The sequence below is a fragment of the Pelobates fuscus genome, chromosome 3 (genome assembly GCF_036172605.1).
Source record: "Pelobates fuscus isolate aPelFus1 chromosome 3, aPelFus1.pri, whole genome shotgun sequence".
In the NCBI taxonomy this organism is placed as follows: Eukaryota; Metazoa; Chordata; class Amphibia; order Anura; family Pelobatidae; genus Pelobates; species Pelobates fuscus.
In genome coordinates, this window is record NC_086319.1 from 50,347,651 (window position 1) to 50,373,757 (window position 26,107).

At 42.8% G+C, this 26,107-nt stretch overlaps 1 protein-coding gene across 1 annotated transcript; it reads left to right on the forward strand.

Annotated features, from left to right (window-relative positions):
* The first annotated feature begins 6,217 nt into the window (after nucleotides 1–6,217).
* On the forward strand, nucleotides 6,218–21,778 carry SLC35E3 (solute carrier family 35 member E3). The gene is made up of 5 exons (XM_063445128.1): nucleotides 6,218–7,234; nucleotides 9,159–9,269; nucleotides 11,129–11,287; nucleotides 11,374–11,456; nucleotides 21,088–21,778. Exons 1-5 carry the CDS (start codon nucleotides 6,848–6,850, stop codon nucleotides 21,272–21,274), a joined length of 927 nt encoding a protein of 308 aa, XP_063301198.1. The 5' UTR covers nucleotides 6,218–6,847; the 3' UTR covers nucleotides 21,275–21,778.
* The last annotated feature ends 4,329 nt before the right edge of the window (nucleotides 21,779–26,107 follow it).

Sequence of the window (26,107 nt, forward strand, 5' to 3'; positions counted from 1 at the left end):
GAACCAAGCTGACTGTTTGTACCTGCAGGATCCATTGGCCCTGTCGTAATGTCAGGATCGGGACAGGGATCCAACACGCAGAGTACAAAGAGTGGAAAGGTACGTATACCGGGCCTTAGAATGGCCGGACTAACGTACCGAGAGTAAAGAATAGTCAGAGGCAAGCCGAGGTCGAGGGAACGAGAAGACAGATAAGCGAGAGACAAGCCGGGTCAAGGGATAACAGAGAAACAGGGTAGTACAACGAGCCGAGTCAAAACCAAAAGAGCAAACTAGAATACCAGAGCACTGAGTGACTAGACAAGCTAGAACCACGACAGGGCAATGAGCTGAAGTAAGGAGTAAGCTTAAATACCCTGGCTCTGGATGGAAATCACGCCTCTGACAAGTACCGATTGGATATCGGACACTTGAGTGACAGATTGCTCGTGCTAGCGTCATGACGTCACGTATTGAGCGTCCTGCTAGAAAAGGACGTGGATTCCTCGCGGCCGGTGTTTAAGTGACTGGATGAACCGCGAGGAACGGAGGAAACAGCTCGCCTGGACGGATACACCACCAAGTCTCTACCTCCCTTAGAGGTAGAGGCCTCAGGTACCCTGACACCCACCCCTAGGACTAAGACCCAGGTTTTAGCGTTTCTAGGGACAGCAGGGTATTACCGGAAGTTTGTTCCCAATTATAGCGCCCTGGCCAAACCCCTCACTGACCTGACCCGTAAGAACCTTCCCCGCCAAGTAAACTGGACCCCGGAGTGTGAGCAGGCATTCCAACAATTGAAAAATGCACTGATAAATGCCCCTGTCTTGGCAGCTCCCAATCCAACTAAACGTTTTCTTGTTCACACAGACACTTCTATGTTTGGATTGGGGGCAGTACTGAGTCAAGTCGGGGCCGATGGCGGGGAACATCCAGTGGCTTACATCAGTCGCAAACTGTTACCTCGAGAAGTAAGCTACGCCGCCATCGAAAAGGAATGCCTGGCTGTGGTGTGGGCCCTAAAGAAGCTACAACCCTATTTATATGGACAGCCCTTTTCCTTGCTCACGGATCACAACCCGTTAGTCTGGCTGAACCGGGTGGCTGGAGACAACGCCAGGCTGCTGCGCTGGAGTTTGGCGCTACAGCCTTTTGACTTTAATATCCAGTACCGGCCGGGTAAGCAGAATGGAAATGCTGACGGGTTGTCAAGACAAACTGACTTAGAGAAATGATCCGTGAGCCCCCGGACATCCCCAAGCCGATCCGTGTTGGATCAGACTGTGTATGCCGGCTTGTGGGCAAGGGGGAGCAGTGTAGCGGATTGGTACCGGGCTGTCCCACGACATGTATAAGAATAAGTGTATTTGGTCATATGGCTGGTTTAATGTGTATGTACATGTATAGAAAGCATGGTATCCGGGTATAATGACAGTTAAATGTATGTAAAGAATTGTATTCCTCTAGTTGTTCGGTAGAATCATTCAAATAAAACAAGGGAATGAAACTACCGAACAACCAGACCACCCAGGAATGAGTGTGCCTCCAATTACCGTTTGCAACAATGTTGCAAACAGGTAATTGGCAATCAGTGCAGTGTGGTCTTTGTCCTCTGGGTGGCCGCCATTCGGGAAACAAACACGTGGCGGCGGCCATCTTAAACTACCGAACAGCGGTGTTTTGCCGTCGAGTGTCTGGAACTAAAATCGGACACTTGACTAGGCAAACACCGCTGAGATCTCCATACTTCCAGAAATTCGTATGGAAACTACCGAATGACCCGCCGTTCGGTAGAAAGAGCCCCATAAACAAGGGAATTCATTCAAACCCTCTCCAGGCTCTATAACACAGGCAATTCGCCTGTTTTCATTCCCTTGTTTGTGACCGACTGCAGGGCCAAAATGCATGGAACTGTTTTCGGATACTTTACCCATGCGGTCGGTCAAATCTTTGGAACCCCATATCTCACGAACCATTCATCCGAATGGGCTAATTTTTAAGTATGTTGGTCCCCCAGAATAGAGCTATCTGGGGATGTTGGATTTGTGGATGTACCCCAAGTATTTAGGGTACATCCAAAACTCGGGGAAAACTGTGTACACAATAAGGGGATTATGATGCTAGAGGAGGGGAGGAGATCTGTGGGAGGTTACTACTTAGAGATTGGATAATGTCTTAAGTGATAGAACCTCCTCCCTTGCATGGGAGAGGGCTTTATAAGGAACTGTGGAATAAAGCTTGTCAGTCTACTCCTGAAACTGTGTGTCGTCCAGTTATTGGGATTGCGATGGGGATACTGCTGTATTACTTTACCTGCTGGAAACCTTGCCTATGGACTTAACATCACCTTGTTCCTGAGCCTCACTGGAATCTCTAGTGGAGAATAGCTGTGCAAGATCGGCTCTCCGCTACAGGGAGGTCATGTCTTTTGCATGCAGGGGGCGAGGGAGCGCTGATCTTAGTGCTCATTTTGCTCTGCCCCTTCGCGCGCGACCTCCTGTTATGCCAGGAGCCGGAATATGAGGTCACTCCGACCCAGGCATCACTGAGCGATGCGCAAGAAGATTTCAGCCCCCTCGCCACCCACATTGTGCGCTCAACCGTCAGCCCAACAGCAGCCCAAAAGCCAGCCCAGCAGACAAGCAGCCAGGAGCCCCTATGGTGTGTGTCAGTGTATGTGTGTGTCTGTCAGTGACTGTGTATCTGTGAGTGAGTGTGTGTGTGTCTGTCAGTGAGTGTATGTGTCTGAGTGTGTGTCAGTGAGTGTCTGTAAAAGAATGTGTGTGTTTGTCAGAGTGTGTAAAATCAGTGAGGATGCGTGTACCTGTGTATCTGAGAGTGTGTGCCTGTCAGTGAAAGTGTGTTGCGTTAAACAGTGTGTGTGCCAAATACCAGTCTGTCAGTGCATGAATCAGTGAGGGCATGTGTCTGTCAGTCAAAGTGCATGTTTGTCTTAATCAGGAAGGGGTGGAAAAATTTAGAATATGGGGGTGCCCGAATGTAATCATGCCTAGGGCAGCACAAAACAAAAATACGCCACTGCATTCAGGGTCATTTCGGTAATCCTGCGTCACTTCATCTGCATCCAGCATCCTGATTGGCACACTCCTCAAAATGTCACATCTGACATGCGATCGCATCAGAAGTTACCGTTCCACCATATTTCTAGACATTTTTTTATTCACAATTGAGTCTTATGATATAGACAGGCAGAAACACAGCAATAAAGTAAAAAACGACTTGATATGCATTTAATACAAGAAGAGCAGTAAGTACACACAAACATCACTCCATATCACAATTTATGAAAATTCAACTGTAAATAAAAACAATAAACATGTCTAATAATCACTTATATCATCTTGTATAAAATACAAATATTTAAAATCACACAGGGAAAGAGAGAAAAAGAAACTATATTAATACATTAAAGTCAGGACAATAAATATTTAAATAATACAATTTATCTTAAAATAACTATATCAAACATTTCATTTACAGCGGTAAATAAACTGTGCTTGTTACATGGACTGATTACGTAGCGTCATTCTCGCATTGGTACATATAACACAGTATCTTGCTTCATTCTGTTCACACTGAGACCCTGGCATCAAATATGAGATTTATGGTATAAACTGACACAACTTTCAGTGTTCAGTTGTTACAGTTATATTGTATGAACCTGTTATAATATTCAGTAGTGTACCTGATACATGACCCTTGCATTGTCCATGACTTTGAAACTGTGCCGCCTGCGCTGACCTTTTTTACTTCTTCCTGACTACTCTCCTTGCCAGATCCATGGATCTAATATCAGAGATTTCTATTGATTGTCTGTGTAGATGGGGGATTACACGAGTTATACAAGTATCTAATAGCATGATAAACTGGGGCATCAAATAGAATCAATAACCAAATCTTTTTTAGTAAGGATCCCCTAGTTAGTAGCTGCCTGTCTGACAGCCATTGATAGAAGTGGAAACTGCAAAATGTAAACAATGTTGTTTCTCAGAATCAGCACAGTCTTTATTTGCAAGGTTGCAAAGACAGCATCTATGCCCCCAAAATCAGTTCTTAAAGGACCACTATAGAAACCCAGACCCAGACCTCACGGACCTCCAGCGTAAAAAAAGATCCCCATAGGAAAGCATTGAGTAACGGGCAGGTTTGAAAGTGCGCGCGCCTCTGGCCGCGCATGCGCATTCGGTTCCACTCGGGAGCTGAGGTCGGCGGGGGAGGAGAGGTCACCAGTGTGTCGAGGGAGCCCGGCGCTGGATTAAGGTAAGTGACTGAAGGGGTTTTAACCCCTTCAGCACCAAGGGAGGGGGGCACTCCAAGAGCCTATAGTGCCAGGAAAATGGGTTTGTTTTCCTGGCACTATAGGATCCATTTAAGATGAAGTGAGTTTGGTGCTTAGACTGTCACTTTAAATGTTTTTTTTTATCTATAGCAAGGGTGGGGAACCTTTAGTCCTCCAGATGTTTTGGACTACATCTCCCTTGATGCTTTGCCAGCATTATGGCTGTAAGCGCATTATTGGGGGATGTAGTCCAAAACATCTGGAGGGCTGAAGGTTCCTCACCCCTGATCTATAGGGTGTATGAGTCATATTACACTTTTTTTTTCTAAATAAATAAATACATAGTATATAGCAAAGATTATTTTGTTTCTACTGTGTTGCCTGTTCTTCTCTTTTAGCTAATCCTTTGGGATTAGTTTCGAATATTCTGGATTAACACCGTAGTCTTTTGTATATATTTCTCTCCCACGCACTTCGCCCCATCACCCATATAAAACAAGACCTTTTTAAGTAACGATCAACTAAGCAGCTGTAGACCAAAGTTCACTTAATTATCATTTCAACTTTTTTTTTTATTCACTTCCTGCACCAACAGAAATTACTCAACAAATTAACCATTATTGGGTACAGGTAACCTCAGATTCATCTATGAGGGAATGTGTAACTTTAACTAGTTGCCTGAATTCTATAAGGAAAAAAGAAAGATGCATGAAGTGTTGTGCCACTCTTGTCACCACTGCTAAATTAAAGTGACACTCCACTGCTCAAATACAAAACTAACAACCTAATCCTTGAATAATTTCAGAATATTATGTACACCTATAGTTATGTAAACTCCACAACTGCTGCATTAACTTCAAGTCTTGGCGATTTAACCCGAACTGATACCCACAGCCTGTGCTGTATAATTAACAACAAATATGTGGCATTTAAGTGACACTGTCACTAATTATGTAGTTGAAAATGCTATTTCTCTCTTAGTGTTACAGGGTCTTCGGTGCTAACAAATAGTGTCAGACCTAGAGTCAGAGCTTTCCAGGACCCCCTGTCAACCCCCTTCCATTGCCCACTAATACTCCTGCAAGGCTGTCATGAAAGTTTAGCTTTAGATTTTGGGAAAGCCAAACTTTTTTTTTTTTCTTTTTTCATCAAACAACTCAAAATCATTTTGACGTAAACCAAGGAGATGAAACACAAATACCTTTCTACATAACTACAGCTGTGAGATATGGTGTTTATGGACTTTATAGTGTCCTTTCAAGCACAGTATTTAACACAACAAATAGTATTTGAACCCACAGGTATTGCACTTTTTTGGCAAACTGGAAAATGTGCAATTCTTTACTGCATATCTTGTTTATTTTACAGTTTTCATTCACATAAGTGTGTCGGTTATTAAAACACCACAACAAAGTTTAAAAAAAAAAAATTAAATAAATAAATAATAATAAATATATATATATATATATATATATATATATATATATATATATATATATATATATATATATATATATACTATACACTCTGAGATAAATGTAATTGCCCAAATAAACCACTTAGCTGCATTCTTCTAAATTCAGTTTACTTGTTTATTTATTTTAATCTTATTATAATTATAGTCCTGGTACATGAATTAAAAAAAATAAAATTCTGCTCAAGTCGTTGGAAGTTTTAAAAACCGTTATGTCTCCAAAAAAAAAAAAAAAAGATTCACTCTTTAGTCTAAAACTAAAACTTGGCTCACAAACACATTGCCCGAGACAAAAATGGCCGCGCTCCATGAAGCGTCACGAGAGCCGCCATTTTTAGTGTGGTCAAAAAATATGCCGACGCCAAGCAATGCCTGACTTTTGTTGCCGCCCACTTTCCCTGCGTCCTGTGATTTGCTGCCCTGCAAGCGCAGTGAATCAATAGTGAATGGATCGCTGTGACGTGTCGTGCGCGACGGAAGTGCGCATGCGCGTGTTCCACTGTCAGTCCCCGGCCAGAGAGAGGGTGCTGTGTGTGGTTGGGCTATGCTGCTGCTATAGAGCACTGATTGATTATATTTTTATTATATGCACTGCTAGGGTCTGCATGCTGGATATGCTTTTGGTTTGTGATAAACTTTATATGTTTTACTTGCCTCCATCCTTCTATTCTATCCCTGTTAAGCAATGTCCCTTTAACTCCTTACCCTTTCCCATTGCTTGCACTGTATTTCTCTAATTTAGTTGTTACATCTAGCACTTACTCCTTTAAAAAAAAAAAAAAAATTGTATATATATTTTTTACATTTAAACTTAATGCTTAATTTAGGTCACTTCCCAATTTTCATTTGTAAACTAAACTTCCTACTTTGTAGTCAATGCCCATCTCTTATATTAACTTGCCCCAGTGCTCCCTTTACTATTACATTATCACCCTGCTGCAGCCTCCATAACTTGCTACCACAGCTTCTATAGTTTTGTTACACTAGATGCCATACATTGTCACCCTATTTGCTGGTCTTCTTTTGTTTATTTACCCCCTTGCTCCTTCTTTGACTGCTGATTTCCACATTTTGTTAGCCCATTTCCTTCTGCCATGCGTGTGTCTTTGCCTTGGAAAATTGCTGCTGGCCTTCTGGTTAACCTGCTCTCATCCATCTGTATTGTGTTTGTGAACAAGTGGATTTACATACATTATGGCTTCCCCAACATGAGCCTCACCTTGGTGCACTTTGTGGTTACTTGGCTGGGACTGTATATTTGTCAAACATTCGGGGTCTTCTGCCCCAAGAGCCTTCCTGCCTCCAAGGTGCTGCTTCTAGCGCTGAGCTTCTGCGGGTTTGTGGTCTTCACCAACCTGTCGCTTCAGAACAACACCATAGGTACCTACCAACTGGCAAAGGTCATGACTACCCCTGTCATCATCTTCATACAGACTCTTTGGTACGGGAAGTCCTTTAACCTCAAGACCAAGCTCACTTTGGTGAGTGCAACCTCATTCCATATATTCACAAGGCAACACCCCTATTTGTGGCTGTAAATACATTTTGTGTTCTATCATATTTTAATCACTTTGCCTTTTTTCATTAAATATACTGGTGCGTTTTGGAGTATATTATTTTTTCATAGGACTTGTCAGCTGTGAATGTTTTCTGCTAGAAATGCGAGTTTTTGGATTCATCTATTGCTTACTGAATGCTGCTATACATGCATTATTGCTAGCAGGTTTATTCACTAAAAAGTGTGTGACTAACTAGCAGAGCTTGAAAATTGCCTGTTTTTAGCCCTAAAAGTAAAAAAAAAAATGTGACCAATGCCTGAGAATTCACATTGAAGTTATCGTGTTGATATTCTAAGTAATAAGCCTTTTTCTGTGATGGTTTCACATGCTTCATTAAGTTTGCACCCTTAGTAATCAGTGGTAGAAAGAGGATCCAAGCACTCCAAGTATCTTCAATTGTATTTATTAAGACAAGTGAGACACCGCAACATTTCGACCCCTGAAAGGGTCTTCGTCAAGCTTGACAAAGACCCTTTCAGGGGTCGAAACGTTGCAGTGTTTCACTTGTCCTGAAGATACTTGGAGTGCCTGGATCCTCTTTCTACCACTGATATCTACTCCCTGGGGCTTGTGCTGGCCCTTGGTCCAGTTTAGCACCGGGATGTAAACGTGATTGGAATGCGGTTCATTTTTCTCTTTTTGCACCCTTAGTAATATCGCGAACACTGTGCTGTGTAATTAACTACAAATATGTTGAACTGAAGTAGTATTGTCACAAGGAACTTGGGGAAACAATGAAATGATACCACAGGCTTTTCAGACTCCTCTAAGGGCTGCAACCTAGGTCAAAATAGTTTTCAAAGACCCCCAGGAAGTAACATGCCCATTTGATGTGCTGAGCCCCAGGTAAAAAGCTTACCGTAAGTAAAATATACATCTTGTTGGTTTTGTCTTCGGCTCCTGTTATTCTGTCGTGTGCAAAAAGTACAGAATTGCTTTATGGAACATCCTGCAAGACTGCAGGAGCCTCAAAAAACATGTTGTGGAATACTTTTTCCCCACTGTGAAAGATGGCTGGAGCAAAAAGGCAGATTCGCCACTTTTTGACAACCAGCGTCAGATTTTTCCTCCTAGTAAAGCATTGATTCACTGCTTTCTTTTGGGGAGGTCTAATGCATGTGTGGCATTTGCCGTGCATGCACATTAGCGCCCGCTTATCGCGGGATGGAGGAGTAGGTGGAGCCGCAACCCAGCACCGAGGGACATCGGCGCTGGATTCAGGTAAGTAAATAAATGGTTTTTAACCCTTTATTCACTATCTGGGGGCGCGAGGGTGGGGAGGCAGAGGGAGCTATAGTGCCAGTAACCGCTTTGTATTCCTGACACCTATATTATCCCTTTTAGCACTATTCTACTTTCTCAGTGGCCATCTTGGCCAACTCAGTCAATCAAGTAGGCCTTATGGGTTCACTCCATTACAGCCTGTATATTCTTTTCCTTAACTGTCCACCCCCCTGCCTATAGGTTGCCTATAAGTATAAAGAGTAAACACCAGACTGTCTTGAGTTTCTATTTTTGAGGAGATCTCCACCGGGCAAGAGGTCTCAATACCTTCAGGGACTGATCTGAGGCCAAGGAGATTGGACAAGAGGTTTCAACCACCAGTGTGCTACTTTATATCAGCTATCGGTACACTTTACTTAAAAATTAGATGCTCAAATATTAAACAGTCCTATATTGAGAAAGTGGAGCATGTGTGTTGTGGGGTTTTGTATTTTTTATTAGTGATGTATCATTGAATGTCACTAATGACATATTGGGGTGATTGATAGGATGATGGTATCTATAACCAGCTTTTGTTGTCTGTTATTTGGTGAAATTCTAACTCTTCTCATTTCCCTTCCAGGTACCGATTACATTAGGGGTGTTTCTTAACTCCTACTATGACGTGAAGTTTAACATGCTTGGCATGGTCTTTGCAGCCCTTGGCGTTCTAGTGACGTCGCTTTATCAAGTGGTTAGTAATGTGCTATCTTTCCTGTCTATCACCCTTTTAAATGGAGCACTGTTATTGTAGCAGTGAATAGCTGTCACAATCTAGCATTGGGAATACTTTTTTGTATTTCTAACGCTATACTGACCTGTTCATGTTACCTCCTCTCCCTGTGTGATGCGCAAAGGTACTTTTTCGTACATTTTTTTTTTTTTATGATCTATGAGGTTATTGCACATGCGCAGCAAAACAATGAATCCGCAGAGTCAGTGCATCTCTATGGGGAGTATTCGACATCTCCATACAGAGTGTGGAGACGCTGAACATAGGTCCTGCACACATTGCAGGAAGTCTCTCGAGTATTAGTGACAACCACTGGAGATGTACTAGGCAGCAATGTAAACACTGCCTTTGTTCTGAAAAGGCAGCGTTTACAATGCTAGGCATGCGCGTAAATGCTACAGTGGTTCTATACAGTTAGCTGTAGTGATTCTGATCCATTTAAATGTATTTTACTACATGCAATATCATGCAGGATTAACTAATTAAAGGGACACTACATGCACTATTTACTCCTACAGCTTATTGTAATGGGTATGGTAATAGGTAGCTGTGCATGCTGTCCATTGGGTTTTTGCCAAAATATTATATAACATTAATAAAAACCTAAAGTATCCACAAGGCCCAAAGCTCATCCCCTCAACTTGTAATATCATAATGGGGAATTAAACTCATTATTATCCGAGTGGTTTTATTGAGCATGCATTACGTGCAGACTCTGAGTACAGAGAGGTTGAAAGCACTGAGATAGAGGACAATTTATTGTAGCCACTTAGTTGTTTGTTTCTTCTGCATTGTTGATGTTTAGGCTGTCTTATGTTCATTTGGTTGAACAGAAATGTCAATTTGCAATTACATAGATATTGTGCTAAGTTATATTTGGTGGGTTTTTATCATTGTTACCTGGGGGATCAAAGCACCCCATTTATAAATTGTCTTGGTGGTGGCAGTGTTGAAATAGTAATATTTATATTATCATGTGGGTGGTGTTAAGAGGGATGTTGTGATTATTTCCAGTGCAGACAAATAGTGAACTTTAATCCTTTCACCACCACAACTACGTCACGCACACTCTTGAATTAGGGTGCGTTCGTGACAAGAAAGATTTAGCATTGAACGTCTGTGGCATTTGGGCACACCTCAATTAATCTTTTCCTCAATCTCCAAGATCAAGTAGTCTGTGCTTACACCATCAGTTCAGCTTAAAGGGATGCTATAGTCACCAGAACCACTACAGCTTATTGTAGTGGCTCTGGTGTCTATAGTCTGTCCCTAGAGGGTCAGCTATTTTCGTTGCTGCCTAATAACACCTAGTGGCAGTCAGTCAGGTGGACACCAGAGGTGCTTTCAGCGTCTCCACGCTGTACTGAATGCTCCCCATAGAGATTAATTGATTACATTTTACCGCTAATGCGCAATAGCCCCTAAATGTTTTCATATTAGATTGGGCGAGATCATCAAAATTGATGATCTCAGCCATGGAGGTGGGGCCAGCTGCGACTAAACCAGCATGGCCATGGAGGAAAAGTTTAAATATCTTTCACCTCCATTCTTAGGTGGGCTGGGAAGCTAAATATGTTCTCCAGCACTATAGTGTTAGGAATGCATGTTTGTATCAGTAACACTATAGTGTTCCTTTAGCAATCTAATCCTTATCCTTTTTATTGTATTATTTATTTGTGCTTGAATGTTGAAAAGCTAATTTGTGGTCAGTTACTCACCACCATCTGCTGGCTAGACCATGTAATTGTATATATTATAGTACAAAATCTCCATTCCTAAATGCAATTAACTTCTGTCTAATTACATGCTTTTATTTACAGTGGGTAGGAACTAAACAACACGAATTACAGGTGAATTCAATGCAGTTGTTATACTACCAGGCTCCAATGTCCTCTGCCATGCTGCTGTCGATCGTACCTTTTTTTGAACCAGTTGTTGGAGAAGGGGGTATATTTGGACCATGGTCTGTTACAGCCATTGTAAGTTGTTGCTTCTTTGTTTTTTATGAATATTTTTGTAGATGCCTTTTGAATGAAGTTACATGCCCTGCTTTCTATCTTTTTAGGTGATGGTAATATTTTCTGGAGTTATTGCTTTCACCGTCAATCTATCCATTTATTGGATCATTGGAAATACCTCTCCAGTCACGTATCCTTTTATGCACAATTTGAGTGGTGTGTATTTAGGTTTGTTTGGAATTACAAAGGCAGCTACAAAACACACTGAAAGTATATGAAGAAAAATGTGCAGTTGCTAAATACTGTTGATATATGTGTGAAATGAAGATGACCTAGTGACTGTCAGGTATATGCCATTTCTAATCACCTTTTCTGCACATTGGGTAAAAAAAAAACATCATTTAGGTAATGAGTGATGAGATCTCTGCACAAATGAACTTTCAGTAAAAATGGTCAAAAAGCAAACATGACAGCAGCAATAACGCTGCATCTGTTAGGATGCTTTGCCAGCTGGCATAACATCATGGAAGCTGTGGTTTACACCCCTGGTTTGCTCTCTGAAACAGAAGTGGCCAACTGATGCTTTTGTTGCATTCAGAATTCAATTCTAGTCATTTGATTCCAAATCCTTTAGACTTTAGACAGCTAAAATAAAGATTTAAAAAAAGATGTAACGGTCATTCTATGGAGCATTCGCTTACTATGATTTTTATTTGTGCACGTGTTTATTTGCTCCCCATTTGGAGCTTAAAGGACCATTATAGTGCCAGAAAACATACTCGTTTTCCTGGCACTATAGTGCCCTAATGTGCCCCCACCCTCAGGGACCCCCTCCCGCCGGGCTGGATGGAGAGGAAGGGGTTAAATCTTACCTTTTTTCCAGCGCCGGGCTCCCTCGGCGCGGGTAACTCTCCTCCTCCTTTCCCCGTCATCGGCTGAATGCGCATTCTGCCAGTCTCATAGGAAAGCATTCTTAATGCTTTCCTATGGACGCTGGCGTCTTCTCACTGTGAAAATCACAGTCGGAAGCGCCTCTAGCAGCTGTCAATGAGACAGCCACTAGAGGCTGGATTAACCCATAGGTAAACATAGCAGTTTAGCAGAAAGTGTTAATCCTAGGTGGACCTGGCACCCAGACCACTTCATTAAGCTGAAGTTGTCTGGGTGCCTATAGTGGTCCTTTAAGACTCACTGTGCTGTGGAATCTTGGATGAAAGTAAATAGTACTTCCAATGTATTTGTTTTGTGTTACTCCACAGTGTAGCAGTAGTTAAAAGAACCTATCCTTCCTATCTGCCCACGCTCCTCCCCCGCCAACATCAAGGAAGAACCAATGAGCATGCGCAGCAATGACCACACGCACGCATTAGACCTCCCCATAGGAAAGCATTATTCAATAGATAGCCACAGAGGGCTGATTTAGAGCTGCAATGTAAACACTAAGTGCAAACACTGAGTGCAAAAGGGTCACAGCACCCAGACCACTTCAATTATCTGAAGGGGTCTGGGTGCCTACAGTGTCCCTTTAAGTGTAAAGATTGTATCCTCTTTCATTTTATGAATAGTGCAGATTTGAAAAGAAATTGAAAATTTTTATAAATTATACTGGTTACAACAGCCCCTTATTGCCAGTCAGACAACCAGTCCTATTACTTCCTGGTTGTTTAGCTCAGTGGAGCTAAACTCAAGAGGCAGTAACAGAGCACCTTTCTTGCAAAGACTTCTCATTGAGCTGCATTGGAAAGCCTGTGATTGGACAGCCACAGAAAGTCTGGGCGGGGTTAGAATGGGAGGACTTGTAAAGGCAGCAGACATGAGATCTGCAGCTTCTGCATACTGTGTTTAGATATATCCCTAATGAAAATAATGCATAATACATGCATTCTTGTTTTCATTGGGGTATATCTACATTACATTACTAAATAGTGGGTTTTTTGTTTATTTTTATTTGGGAAGTGGAATGTCCCTTTTAACTTTAAATGGTAGCTAAAGATCATCTATGCTTCCTGAAATTGATGTGATCTTGGTGCATACAGCTGCCTTTTCCCAAATGATGCACATGACTTCACGCACTGCATGACACTCACATCACTTGGAACAAACAGCTGTGTAAACTATTCGTATTGTCAATCTCTTTTTTTTATTGAGGCAAAAAATTATACGGGGTACAGAATGAGAAAGAGGAGACGATAAAGTTTCATACATAACGGGTATAACACAATGCAATTTATATCATCTCTGAGTGACTGTTAGCCTCATTTTATGTTAAGAAGAGTAGTTCTAGTAAGTTTAGCGTAGTAGTGATGATGTAAATTCTCGGGGACTTCAATATTCCTATAAACCCACCTTTGACCTCTGCAGCCACCAAACTACTTTCCATGACTTCCTCCCTCGGGCTATCGCAGTGGGCAGATTCTCCCACCCATGTAGCTGGCAATACCCTTGACCTAATCTTCACTTATGCATGTACAGTATCTAATATCTGCAACACTCCATATCCACTCTCTGATCACCACCTCTTATCATTTGCTCTCACATACCCCCTCACCCAAAAACCTCAGCCTAACCCCCCTCAACTCAGGAGGGACCTTAATTCTCTTGATCTCCAACAGTTGTCAGCTGACATTGATTCACAACTGCTGTCCATCCCTTCCCTCTCCTGTCCTTCACAGGCCATCTCCATATATAACTCTACTCTTACATCTGCCTTGAACACTGCAGCGCCACTCCAAACAAGCACCTCGAGGAGGACCCGCCCCCAACCATGGCATACTAAATCAACGCGCTACCTGCAAAGATGCTCCCGTTGTGCTGAACGCTCCTGGAGGAAGTCTCGTACACAATCAGACTTTCTCCATTATAGATTCATATTGTGTTTATACAGTGCAGCCCTTGCCCTTGCCAAACAGTCCTATTTTTCCACTCTCATTAGTTCATGTTCCCGCAACCCCAGGCGTCTCTTTCACACCTTTAATTCTCTTCTTCGCCCTGCTGTGGCCACCCCCAAAACTAACCTTACTGCTGATAACTTCGCATGTTACTTCACTGACAAGATTGAACAGCTAAGGAAAGAATTCTCCCCTCCTTGCCTTTCTGTTTCTCAATCACACATAGATCATGCCTTTCCTACCCTTCAGACATTCTCCCCAGCTACTGACCAAGAGGTGGCTGCTCTTCTTTGCTCCTCTCGCCCCACCACTTGCCCGCTCGATCCTGTCCCATCTCACCTTATTAGATCTCTCTCCACTTGTCTCGTGCCTTCTCTAACACACATATTCAACTGCTCGCTCTCCTCTGGCATCGTCCCTGCTGACCTTAAACATGCCACTGTAGTACCTATACTAAAAAAACCATCCCTCGACCCATCCACCCCCTCTAACTACCGTCCCATATCCCTGCTCCCTTTTTCCTCAAAGCTTCTGGAAAGACTTGTCTTCACCCGTGTGTCTCATTTCCTCAATTCCAACTCTCTCCTTGACCCTCTTCAATCTGGCTTCCGCCCTCTCCACTCTACAGAGACTGCCCTTATCAAAGTTACTAACGACCTAATCGCAGCTAAATCCAAAGGCCACTACTCCATACTAATTCTTCTTGACCTCTCAGCGGCCTTTGACACCGTTGATCATGCTCTCCTTCTTCAAACTCTTCAATCGCTTGGTCTCTGTGACTCTGTCCTCTCATGGTTTTCCTCTTATCTCTCCCAACGCTCATTCAGTGTCTCCTTTTCTAATGATACCTCCTCCCCTTGCCCTGTCTCAGTTGGAGTTCCCCAAGGCTCCGTCCTTGGTCCCCTTCTATTTTCTCTTTATACTGCCTCTCTTGGCAAACTTATTACCTCTTTTGGATTTCACTACCACCTGTACGCTGATGACACCCAGCTATATCTCTCCTCCCCGGACCTCTCCCCTGCCGTCCTGCAACGTGTCACTGCTTGCCTTTCTTCCATCTCTGACTGGATGTCCTCCCGCTTTCTGAAACTCAATCTCTCAAAAACTGAGCTCCTTGTCTTTCCTCCTCCTAATACTGATCCTCCTCTTTCGCTCTCCCTCCAAGTTTGTGGTACCAACATCAGTCCATCCTTGCAAGCGTGCTGTCTTGGCGTCATACTTGACTCTGGTCTCACCTTTGAGCCTCACATCCAGCATGTTGCCAAATCCTGTAGATTCCATCTTAAAAACATAGCCCGCATCCGCCCCTTTCTTGCACCAGATACTACCAAGGAGCTTGTCCATGCTCTAGTAATTTCCCGCATGGATTATTGTAACCCTCTCCTGATTGGTCTCCCCAATAGCCGTACTGCACCCTTACAGTCCGTAATGAATGCTGCTGCTAGATTGATTTTCCTCTCTAGTCGTTTCTCTCACACCTCACCCCTCTGCCAGTCCTTACATTGGCTTCCTGTATGCTATAGGAGTCAATTCAAGGTACTAACTCACACCTATAAAGCACTGAACAACTCTAGCCCCTCTTATATCTCCTCACAGATCCATAGGTATGTCCCTTCTCGGTCTCTCCGTTCTGCCCGTGACCACCTCCTGTCCGTTGTCCGCACTCGTACGGCCAACTCGCGCTTGCAGGACTTCTCGCGGGCGGCTCCCTTCCTATGGAATAGCCTGCCTACCGCCATCAGACTCTCCCCTAGTCTTGCATCTTTTAAGAAGTGCCTTAAAACCCATCTCTTTAGGAAAGCTTATGGCCTCCAAGACTAACCCTTACCTCACATACCTGTCTCTTGCCCTCTCCGAAAGGGCAGCCCACCTTATTTGATTGTAAATTCCTGTCCTAATGTGTTTTACACCCCACCTCCTATAGAATGTAAGCTCGTTTGAGCAGGGTCCTCTTCAACCTATTGTTCCTGTAAGTTTATTTGTAACTGTCCTATTTATAGTTAAAGCCCCCTCTCATAATATTGTAAAGCGCTACGGAATCTGTTGGCGCTATATAAATGGCAATAATAAATAAAATAAGTGGTTAGACTTAAGCGAAATATCAAGCAGAGTTATAACAACAGTAACACTGTACAGGCTAAGCAGATGGGTATATTTCAAACATCGTTACCAAGTATAGTCGAGTCTTAAGAGTCAGCAAGGGACTAAGATAAAATAAAAAATAAAAAGGAAAACTTGCTATACTTATACAGTTTGAGTTACAGCTATTTCACACATCTCTAATGCAGGAGATAATCTAGTTTTGCTTGTTAGTAGCGTGCGATGTGTAATTTATCAAAACTTTGTGTAGAACAGGCATTGGAACATAAATGGTATAACAAATCTAATCAAGTCATGCTAGGCTGGTCCCTGACCCTCTGAGTTTGTACAACTGAAAAATTAAACCATTAGGTAAGTTGGTCAGTGTAGCTACAAATGGAAGTCCAGCAAGGGGAGTCTGTGTGGGCTGTTCAGGCTATGTCCCGTCAGTCCTCGGCTGAGAGTAGTGGTAGTGGGACCGTTGGTTAGTGGGACCAGTTCAGCCTACACCGCTGCTAGGTAGGGCCGCAGCGCGGTCCGGTAGGGTGGTAAAGATGGCCCTGGCATGCTGTAGGTTCCACAGGGGTGCGGTTTGGTGTCGGCTGTCTGCAAGCCCCAGGTCATCGTGAAGGCCTTCACTTATGATCAACTGGGCAAGCCCCAGGCGGTGTGGTCGGTGTCTTGGAGTCTGACTCCATGCAGTCTTCGGCCTGGGAAGACATTGTAGGCGGCCCATGGTTGTAGCCTTCTGTAAGTAATTGAGGCGTTGGGCAGTCTGTGGTATTGTGTAAGTGCTGTGTCCCTGCCGCTGTATGTGGAGCTTTGGGCCTTGGGGTAAGTCCTTGGGCATGGCTGGGATACTGCCGACTGAGTTAGGCGTTTTGTTTCGTGTTTGGGGTGCCCTTCACTCATGGGGTCGCGGCTGGCTCCTCTTGCTCTCTGCTGTAGTCTGGCGTTTCTTATACCTCTGCCATGCTGGAGATCCTTTAGTGACAGGTTGCGAGCTGATTTGCCGTGAATCAGGCAGTCGATGGCGTGGGGGGTTTAGCATTCAGGTGGGTCTGGGCTGGAGAGGTAATTTTTACCTCTAGTTTGCGCCAAAAGTCTTGGAATATCTTCTCCAGCCTGGTTTCATATTTCAGCTCGTCTACTGTTTCATCGGGCAGCCACGTGGTTGGTGCTCCCTCCTCCGCCATGCGGCTAGTGTGGCCACTTAAATACGGTTCGGGACCGACCCCATGCTGTGTTTTGTGGACCGGGATATCCCCCCCCGGCCCTGTGGGGTGGGGGGAACGGGGCTACGTGTGGTCCTGTTAATTGAAGAGGTGAGGGACAGTGGATTGGCCAGTTCCCCCGCCCGTTGCTGCCGCGGCCGCTCCATGCATCTTTCATCGGTCAGCGTCTCGGCTCTCCGCTTCTGGACACTCCAGCCATTGTCTGCGACTGGTAGGTACCCGTTGGAGTCAGGTTTTGGGCAGCAGGAGTCCCAGCAAGTCGCTTGGCTATACAGGTTAGTGAGGAGCTCCTGCATGCTGTGTCCATCCGCCATGCTGGTCAGGCCTCGCCCCCGTGTAAACTATTCTTATCCAATTCTGGTTGCTGTCTTTTTGTAGTTGTTTGTCTAGAGAAGCGTTTCCCAATTGGTGTAGGGTTCCGCGAGAACAAAATTGGGATTCCGCAGCGATTTGTTCATCGGGTGGACCAAGCATTTAGGGACAGCCAATGGGTATCACTAAACAGGGGTCTGGTCAGGTGCCATGGCCATCTAAGACTGCGACCGGACTCATGTTGTATGGGATGCTGGGAGAAAGTTATAGCACTTCCTCCCAGACAGATCGCACTGGCTGGAGGGAGAGAGGGAGCAGTAGGGACTGTGTGTGTATGTATGTATGTATCTGTATCTGTATCTGTATCTGTCAGTGTGTGCGTCTGTGCCAGTGTACATCTGTGTGTCATTGTATGTGTCAGTGTGAATGTGTGCATCATTGTGTATGTGTGTGTATATCTGTATGTGTGTACCGGTGTGTGTTTTTTTTTTTTTTTTTTTTTATATGTATATGTGTAAGTAAATGTCTAAGTATATATGTGGCAGTACATGTACAGACATCTCAGCAATGAAACACCTACACAACACACACTCCTGCATCCCCAAACATGACATACCAAGGCACCCCTGAACTCTAACTCTAAAATTATTATATATATATATATATATATATATATATATACACCAATACTACACACAAATGTACACCTGCATTTAAAGGACCACTATAGGCACCCAGACCACTTCAGCTCAATAACGTCTGGGTGCCAGGTCCATCTAGGGTAAACCCTGCAGCTGTAAACTGCTATGTTTACACTAGGGTTAATTCAGCCTCTAGTGGCTGTCTCACGGACAGCCACTAGAGGCACTTCCGCGCTTCTCACTGTGAAAATCACAGTGAGAAGACGCTGACGTCCATAGAAAAGCATTGAGAAATGCTTTCCTATGGACTGATTGAATGCGCGCGGGGCTCATGCACATTCAGAGCTGACGTCGGAAGAGGGAGGAGAGTTCCCCTTGAGCCCAGCGGGAGTGGGACCCTGAGGGTGGGGGGGACCTAGAGACCATAGTGCCAGGAAAACGAGTTTGGCACTATAGTGGTCCTTTAACCCCTTAAGGACACATGACATGTCATGATTCCCTTTTATTCCAGAAGTTTGGTCCTTAAGGGGTTAAAAATACAACACTGCATCCAAACACATCTCTGCACGCAAATGCAAACATTACATACAAATACATCCCTGTATTAAAATTATATAAAAACACCAACTCTACACACAGAAATACACATGCTCCTAAGTACTATTTTGTGTATATATTGCAGAAAAACGTAATTTGCTGAAAAAGAAAACATTGTGATCTACTAATTGAAAGGTTTACACTATGGCACAAAGGGGGGGGGGGTTCCATGATGTTGATACACTATGACACAAAGGGGGGGTTCCATGATGTTGATACACTATGACACAAAGGGGGGGGGGGGATTTTCCCACGATGATGATACACTATGACACAAAAGGGGGGGTTCCATGATGTTGATACACTATGGCACAAAGGGGGGGGGGGGGGGATTCCCACGATGTTGATACACTATGACACAAAGGGGGGCTTCCATGATGTTGATACACTATGGCACAAAGGGGGGGGGGGTTCCATGATGTTGATACACTATGGCACAAAGGGGGGGGTTCCATGATGTTGATACACTATGACACAAAGGGGGGGGGGGGGGTTCCATGATGTTGATACACTATGACACAAAGGGGGGGATTTTCCCACGATGATGATACACTATGACACAAAGGGGGGGGGGGGTTCCATGATGTTGATACACTATGGCACAAAGGGGGGGGTTCCATGATGTTGATACACTATGGCACAAAGGGGGGGGGTTCCATGATGTTGATACACTATGGCACAAAGGGGGGGGGTTCCATGATGTTGATACACTATGGCACAAAGGGGGGGGTTTCATGATGTTGATACACTATGACACAAAGGGGGGGGGGGGTTCCATGATGTTGATACACTATGACACAAAGGGGGGGATTTTCCCACGATGATAATACACTATGACACAAAGGGGGGGGTTCCATGATGTTGATACACTATGACACAAAGGGGGGGGGGGGAGAAATTTTCCCACGATGATGATACACTATGACACAAAGGGGGGGGTGGGTTCCATAATGTTGATACACTATGACACAAAGGGGGGGGGGGGGTGTCCCATAATGTTGATACACTATGTCAAAGGGCTCAAATTAATTGTGAACCCCTGGTCTAGAGTAATTATTCCAATTCCTAAAGGGATCCTCTTATTCAGAATCACTACACCTTAATTTAGTGGTTTAGGTGCTAAAAGACTGTCTCTGCAGCCTCAGCAGTGTAAACGCTGCCTTTTTTGTATCAGGCAGATAGCTTCTAAAGGTACTTCTTATTCTGATCCTGCAGTCTATGCGGGACGGACTTTCCTCATAGAGATGCAGAGGATAATGCATCTCTATGAGGAAATGCTGAGTGCTACCCTATGGAGGAATTAATATTGATCTCAGCCTGGGGAGGAGCAGCAGCTGCAGCGAGACTTGCGCATTATGGGGTTGAAGGTAAGTAAATTACAATTCTCCTTTAAAAGTTAGTCAATCGGTAGCAACCTTATATTGTTTTCTGTGGTGATAGCTCAATGTTCTGTAGTTCCTCCAAAACTGAACTTACAGGTCTGCTCCAGCAAAACAATAGCTTGATACCCCTCCTGTAACATCACTCCATTTTGGGTGGCATGGAGGGGGGCTGTGCCAACATTGGTCATCTGTTGCCAGCATTCTCTGTATGCTGACAAGGCATCCAGTATGCACAGAATTGACGTTCGACTTGCCGGAACTCTGGCTAATTACACTACCTGAGGGGGAGTTACTCTTCTGTTAGAAAAGGGCTAGATCTCTGTATCTGCAGTGTTTTATTGTGAAGTTCTGTACATACAGACTCCAAGCACCATAACCACTTCAAATCACTAAAGTTGTCATGGTGTTTGGAGCAACCAATAACCTGACCTTATTGTGACCTTAATGTCCGTAATTACCAGTAATGCTTTCTTTATGGTCACATTTAAACCTAGAAGTCTGTTTCTTTGGTTTGGTTCAAAACTGTTCGAGTAACGTGTGTAACTGTGTGTTTCAACATGCACTTCCAGTCTTTCTGGAAATCCAGATATCTCTATTCTTTTTGCTCCTTATAATCAGGTCCAAGTATCGTATGAAATTACTGTTTTTCTTGATCATTTAACATCTATCCTTAACAAACTCTTGCAGATACAATATGTTTGGACATTTCAAATTCTGTATCACTTTAATAGGAGGATACATTTTATTTAAGGACCCATTGTCTCTAAACCAGGCCCTCGGAATATTTTGTACTGTGTTTGGCATTTTAGCATATACCCGAATCAAATTCAGTGAGCAGGAAGTGAATAAAAGCAAGTTAGTTCAGCGACCATAAGACTCTACAGTACCCTTGGAAAAACAACATTGTATACAAGAGATCTATTTTTTTAAGGATCCATATAAGTTTTATTTGTTACTACATTGGGAAAGTAAATTTTGTATAACATTTCAATGTGTCCTTGGACACTGGACACTGCACAGGCCTTCATTCTGTGCCAAAACACACATCACCACAACACTGCAACGATAAAAGCAGATTCGCATTGTGTTAATCTATAATCGGCTGTTTCTTTTTGGAACATTATGTACACTTTATAAATATCAATGCTTGGATATAACAAACAAACAAACAAATCAGTTATAAAACCCCAAAATATAATATTCTTTGGTGATGCAGAGTGAAATAGAAGAATTTTACATCATTATTCCTTTTATGACAGTAATTTTGTATCTATATTCTAAAATATGTAGATGTGCAATGCATGTCGGAGTATAATTTTATTTTTGCTGTTTGTGTTTTTGTTATCATGAAAATAAAATTTAATTAGATTTGTTTGTATTTCATTTTTATATGTTTTCTCAATCCAGGTTAACCTTTATTTTCTTTTTCAGTAGTTCTGGTGTTAGGAATAATTGGAGGTCTAGCTGGTCAAAAACATTTTTTAGATCATTATATCGGACTCTCTTTGCCACAACTATAAAATGTGTAACTTAAAACAAAAGTTTTTATAATCCTATAAAAGTGTTGCTAACTTTTGCTCATTAAGGTACATCGCAATATTTACTGAAATATTACATTACTATCAGATGTTGAATAATGTCAACGGGATTGCATTGAGATAATCGAGATAAGCGGAGTCGTGGACAATAATGAAAATGCCAGACACCGTATGTAACTGTCAGTTTTCACGAGTACAAAACAGATTTATAACGTATTGTGTATGTCTGTGTGGGGTAAAAGCACACAGTGTCCTCATTTTGAACATTTAAAAAAAAAAAAAAAAAAAAAACTGTTCAGATGTATGCATGGTTTACTTCCCTTTAGAGGGAATATTGAGGCTCCCACTAGGCGGCCTCCGGGATACGGCAAGCTTTTTGGGGGAAGTGAGATTCTGAGCTAAATACGGCACAGTAAAGTTGAGATTATTGGCACTGCTTCACGAGCTGCTGTCGGGGGACACGTGACTAACACCCCCTCCCTTTTACCGACCCCCCTTCCCCTCCCCCCTTTTTGTTTTCCCCTCCTGGCCCTTCTTTCTATACTCTTTCCTGTCCCCGCTTTTCTATGTCTTTCCTGTCTTCCCTTCCTTTTCCCTTTCTTTTTCTATTTCATCGGAATGGCTTCACATTCTTTTCCTCCTCAATCTTGGCTTAGACCTTGTCCTGCCTGGAAAAAGACGCTACTACATGGAGTTTTTTTTTAGATATGTGCGATCGCACCACTAGGCGTCCCAATAGGCGAGGCTGGACGAGGTTTTTTCTAAAGCCCGAAGGATATGTGACTACATATGTATAATTTTCAATGCCATGTATATCATATGCTATAGGCATTCCAGTTCTCTTTGAGTTTTATGTATACGAAAATGGAGGGACACCACGCACTCATATGCAAGCTTCGCTACCAACTTGCCAACAACATCAACAAAGCTGCAAGAGACTTATAATATCTTTATATAATGTGCCTTATGTTCCTCTTGGCTCCTGCATATATTCAGGTGGCGTTATATGTTTCGATATTTTTTGTACATGTGGTGTTCAACTGTTATAAATAATTAAAAAGAAAAAACTGTTCAACTTTGGCTACCCCACCACTAAATATCGAGCAAGGACTGGTTGTTGACTCAAGCCACACCTGTCCTACTTAACACTAATTACAGGCACATTTAAGAACCCTCTGCCATAGTTTCCATATTTCTGCTAGAGTAAACCAAAGTTGCAAAGTAGTAAGGGTTTCGTCTTTAAACACTTTTATGAACATTCTGCCACTAAAAAAAAATAACTCCAGGAAAAAGGTTGTGTCTTTGGAGGGTGTCGCGGGATCATCCATAGACTTAAGTATAACTCGCCTTACCCTGCGCCCCTTGTACATCGCATTGCCAGCAGAGCAGTCACTATTTCCAAATTATGCAAAGACCTCATATGGTGCCAGAGCCCCTTTAAGATGGTCACTGGCCCATTGTAATTACTTTTATACATTAATAACACTGGAAATGTAGGGTTTTGAGAAGTTTGGTTTTGTAGAATTCACTTTCAAGCACACTTGGCATTGTCATACTTAAGAACATTTTAAATTAATTTCTTTAAAATATTAAATGTAATTTTAAGGCAGGCTGGTTAACTAACTTATTCTGGAAGGAAAATGTTCCAATACTAGATTGCATAACATTTTACTGAGTTGGAAAACTACCAACTGGGAGATTATTTGTTTTTAAAATACTATAGTAGAATAATTATAAAAAGAAAAGTGAAATATTACCTGGATGATATTCCGCCCAGTTTCCAAAAGCGTTTGAGATTGGGGTAGTACCTACATCCAAGTGGCTTGGATTGGATAGGGCCCTCACTGATTTTTTACTGCCCATTCTCTCTCTATAATACATATTTTAAAAAGTCTTTGTCACTAACTTCAGGTTTTCTATGTAATGGGACCTCCACATTTAAAGTGGTTTGACAACACTGCAAATAATACAGTCTGAATGTTCTTTTTGTTCAAGGTTACATTCCCATGCTGGTGTTGTCTATACTCTGACATTTGTTGTACTTTACAGTGGAAAACAGACTCGAGGGTTCCAGACACAGGTTCCATAGCAACTTCATTTAACATGGAGGGTATTGTACATAGATCTCCCCTGTGAGTATGGCCTCTCAAACCACACTATGTACTGTCAGGCATGTATGCAAGGTATTTTAGAACAATCTTGTGTCTGTGTCTCAGAGATAGGATCCTATCTTGCACTATCTTTAAAGTTTAGTTGGGTGTTGTAGTACTGAATTTTACTTTTGTACAAATACTAGCTCAAGAATTGTGTAACCAAAAAAAACGGTTGTAAACAGTGAATAGTAGCAAAGGTGCCATCTGTGATGTGAAGTGGCGCTGGGGCATAATTGTAGAGTTAAAAAGGGAAGGCTGGTCATGAAAGTCCTTAATCTGGTTAACTGGGAAAAAAAAAGTGAGGTGAAAAATGTGTATTCTAATTACAAACTGAAAGCGAACCGACAGTTAAAAAGTACCCAATAGGTGCCGGTATAAAAGCATGTAAGGAAAATGTGAAAAATATATAAATAAAAGGGCTAGTGCAGTTAAATGGTTAATCACCTGATGACTCCTAGATTCTACACAAATACATTTGTATACATTAGTTATGTTCTATAAACCAGAAGACCTACTTTTCTTAATCTGTTCAAAATATTCCAGATGGATTCTGGTCTGGCAGGATGCGTGGTCAATGAGTGTGATGTGATCGAAGGTCAATTGAACAATAGCATGATCTGGAAAGGGAGCTCAATATATTCTAAAGTGATCATAGTGGACTCGGATGTCAGGTGTTTTACAGTAAGGGAAAATACACCCATGGGCCTACAGAACATACATGTTCTGGTTGTATATGTGTTGCTTTATACATTGCCCTATACACCCTAGAGCAGGAATAGGCAACTTTTGGCACTCCAGATGTTGTGGACTACAACATCATGGCAAAGCATCATGGGAGATGTAGTCCAAAACTTCTGGAGTGCCGAAGGTTGCCTATGCCTGCCCTAGAGTAATGATGAGTATGAAGGGCCCACTTTTACCATGAACCTGCTCCTCATGTAAGTGGTATATTATGGGTTCCTTTACAGTTCAGGGTCTTCTGAGTGTGGGTTGCAGATCCTATAACCCATATTGGAAAAGACTGATACCTTCAGTATGCTATTATATACTAAGCAGTAAGCATGGACTATATCACTGCTAACTATTTTTTAAATCCATATAGATATCTAAATTTTATAAAGTGACTTTTTAAATGTCTTCTTTACACAACACCATTTAAGGCATATCTGACTAGGTTGTATTACATGTTAAATAATCTTTAGCCTAATCAGCAGTAGTGTATTGGGAGATATGTTGTCTACATGAATTGGCGGTGAGGTCTCATTGACCTCTATCTGAATCCTTTTGCAAAACGAAAGCCATAAAGTGGGATATAGCTGTATATTTAGCTGAGAAAACCAAACAGATAATTAGATAGTAGGTAAGTACAATACAAATACAAAAAAGCCAACGATAAAAAGCATTTATTTCAAACTTTTATAATGGGGGGGGGGGGGGGTGTTTGTTTTGTTGCACAGAATCTAAGTACAATCATTATTTTTTTTATTTTTTTTTTGTTAATGTTACATTAAATTAGAAGACTATAGGTGGGGTCCAGGATTCAGTAAGTTTTTTTTGTTTTGTTTTTTTTATTGTACTATTATTGTGTTAATGTGGACTGGTGTCCTAAAACATTGCGTAATACATCCAAGGCACCCGGCACCCAGGTAGTGTCTACAGCAGCGTTTCCCAATTGGTGTTCCGCGGAGAACACAAATGGGGTTCCTCCAAAATGTCGGGAAACAAAATGGCTGTGGGCGGCGAGAAAGCACTCTCCTCTGCTCAGCTCCCTCGCACGCACAGCAGTGATGCCGGAATATGACGTCACTCCAACTCTGGCATCACTAAGAGGCGCGCGAGGGAGCTGAGCAGGAAGATCACTGCTCCCTCGGCGCCTGCACGCCAGCCGCTCAGCAGCCCCACTGGACCGCATGCCCAGCCGCTCAGCAGCCCCACTGGACCCCAGGGACCGCATGCCCAGCCCAGCAGCCCCACTGGACCACAGGGACATAGAGACTCCATGCCAGCATTCCCAGA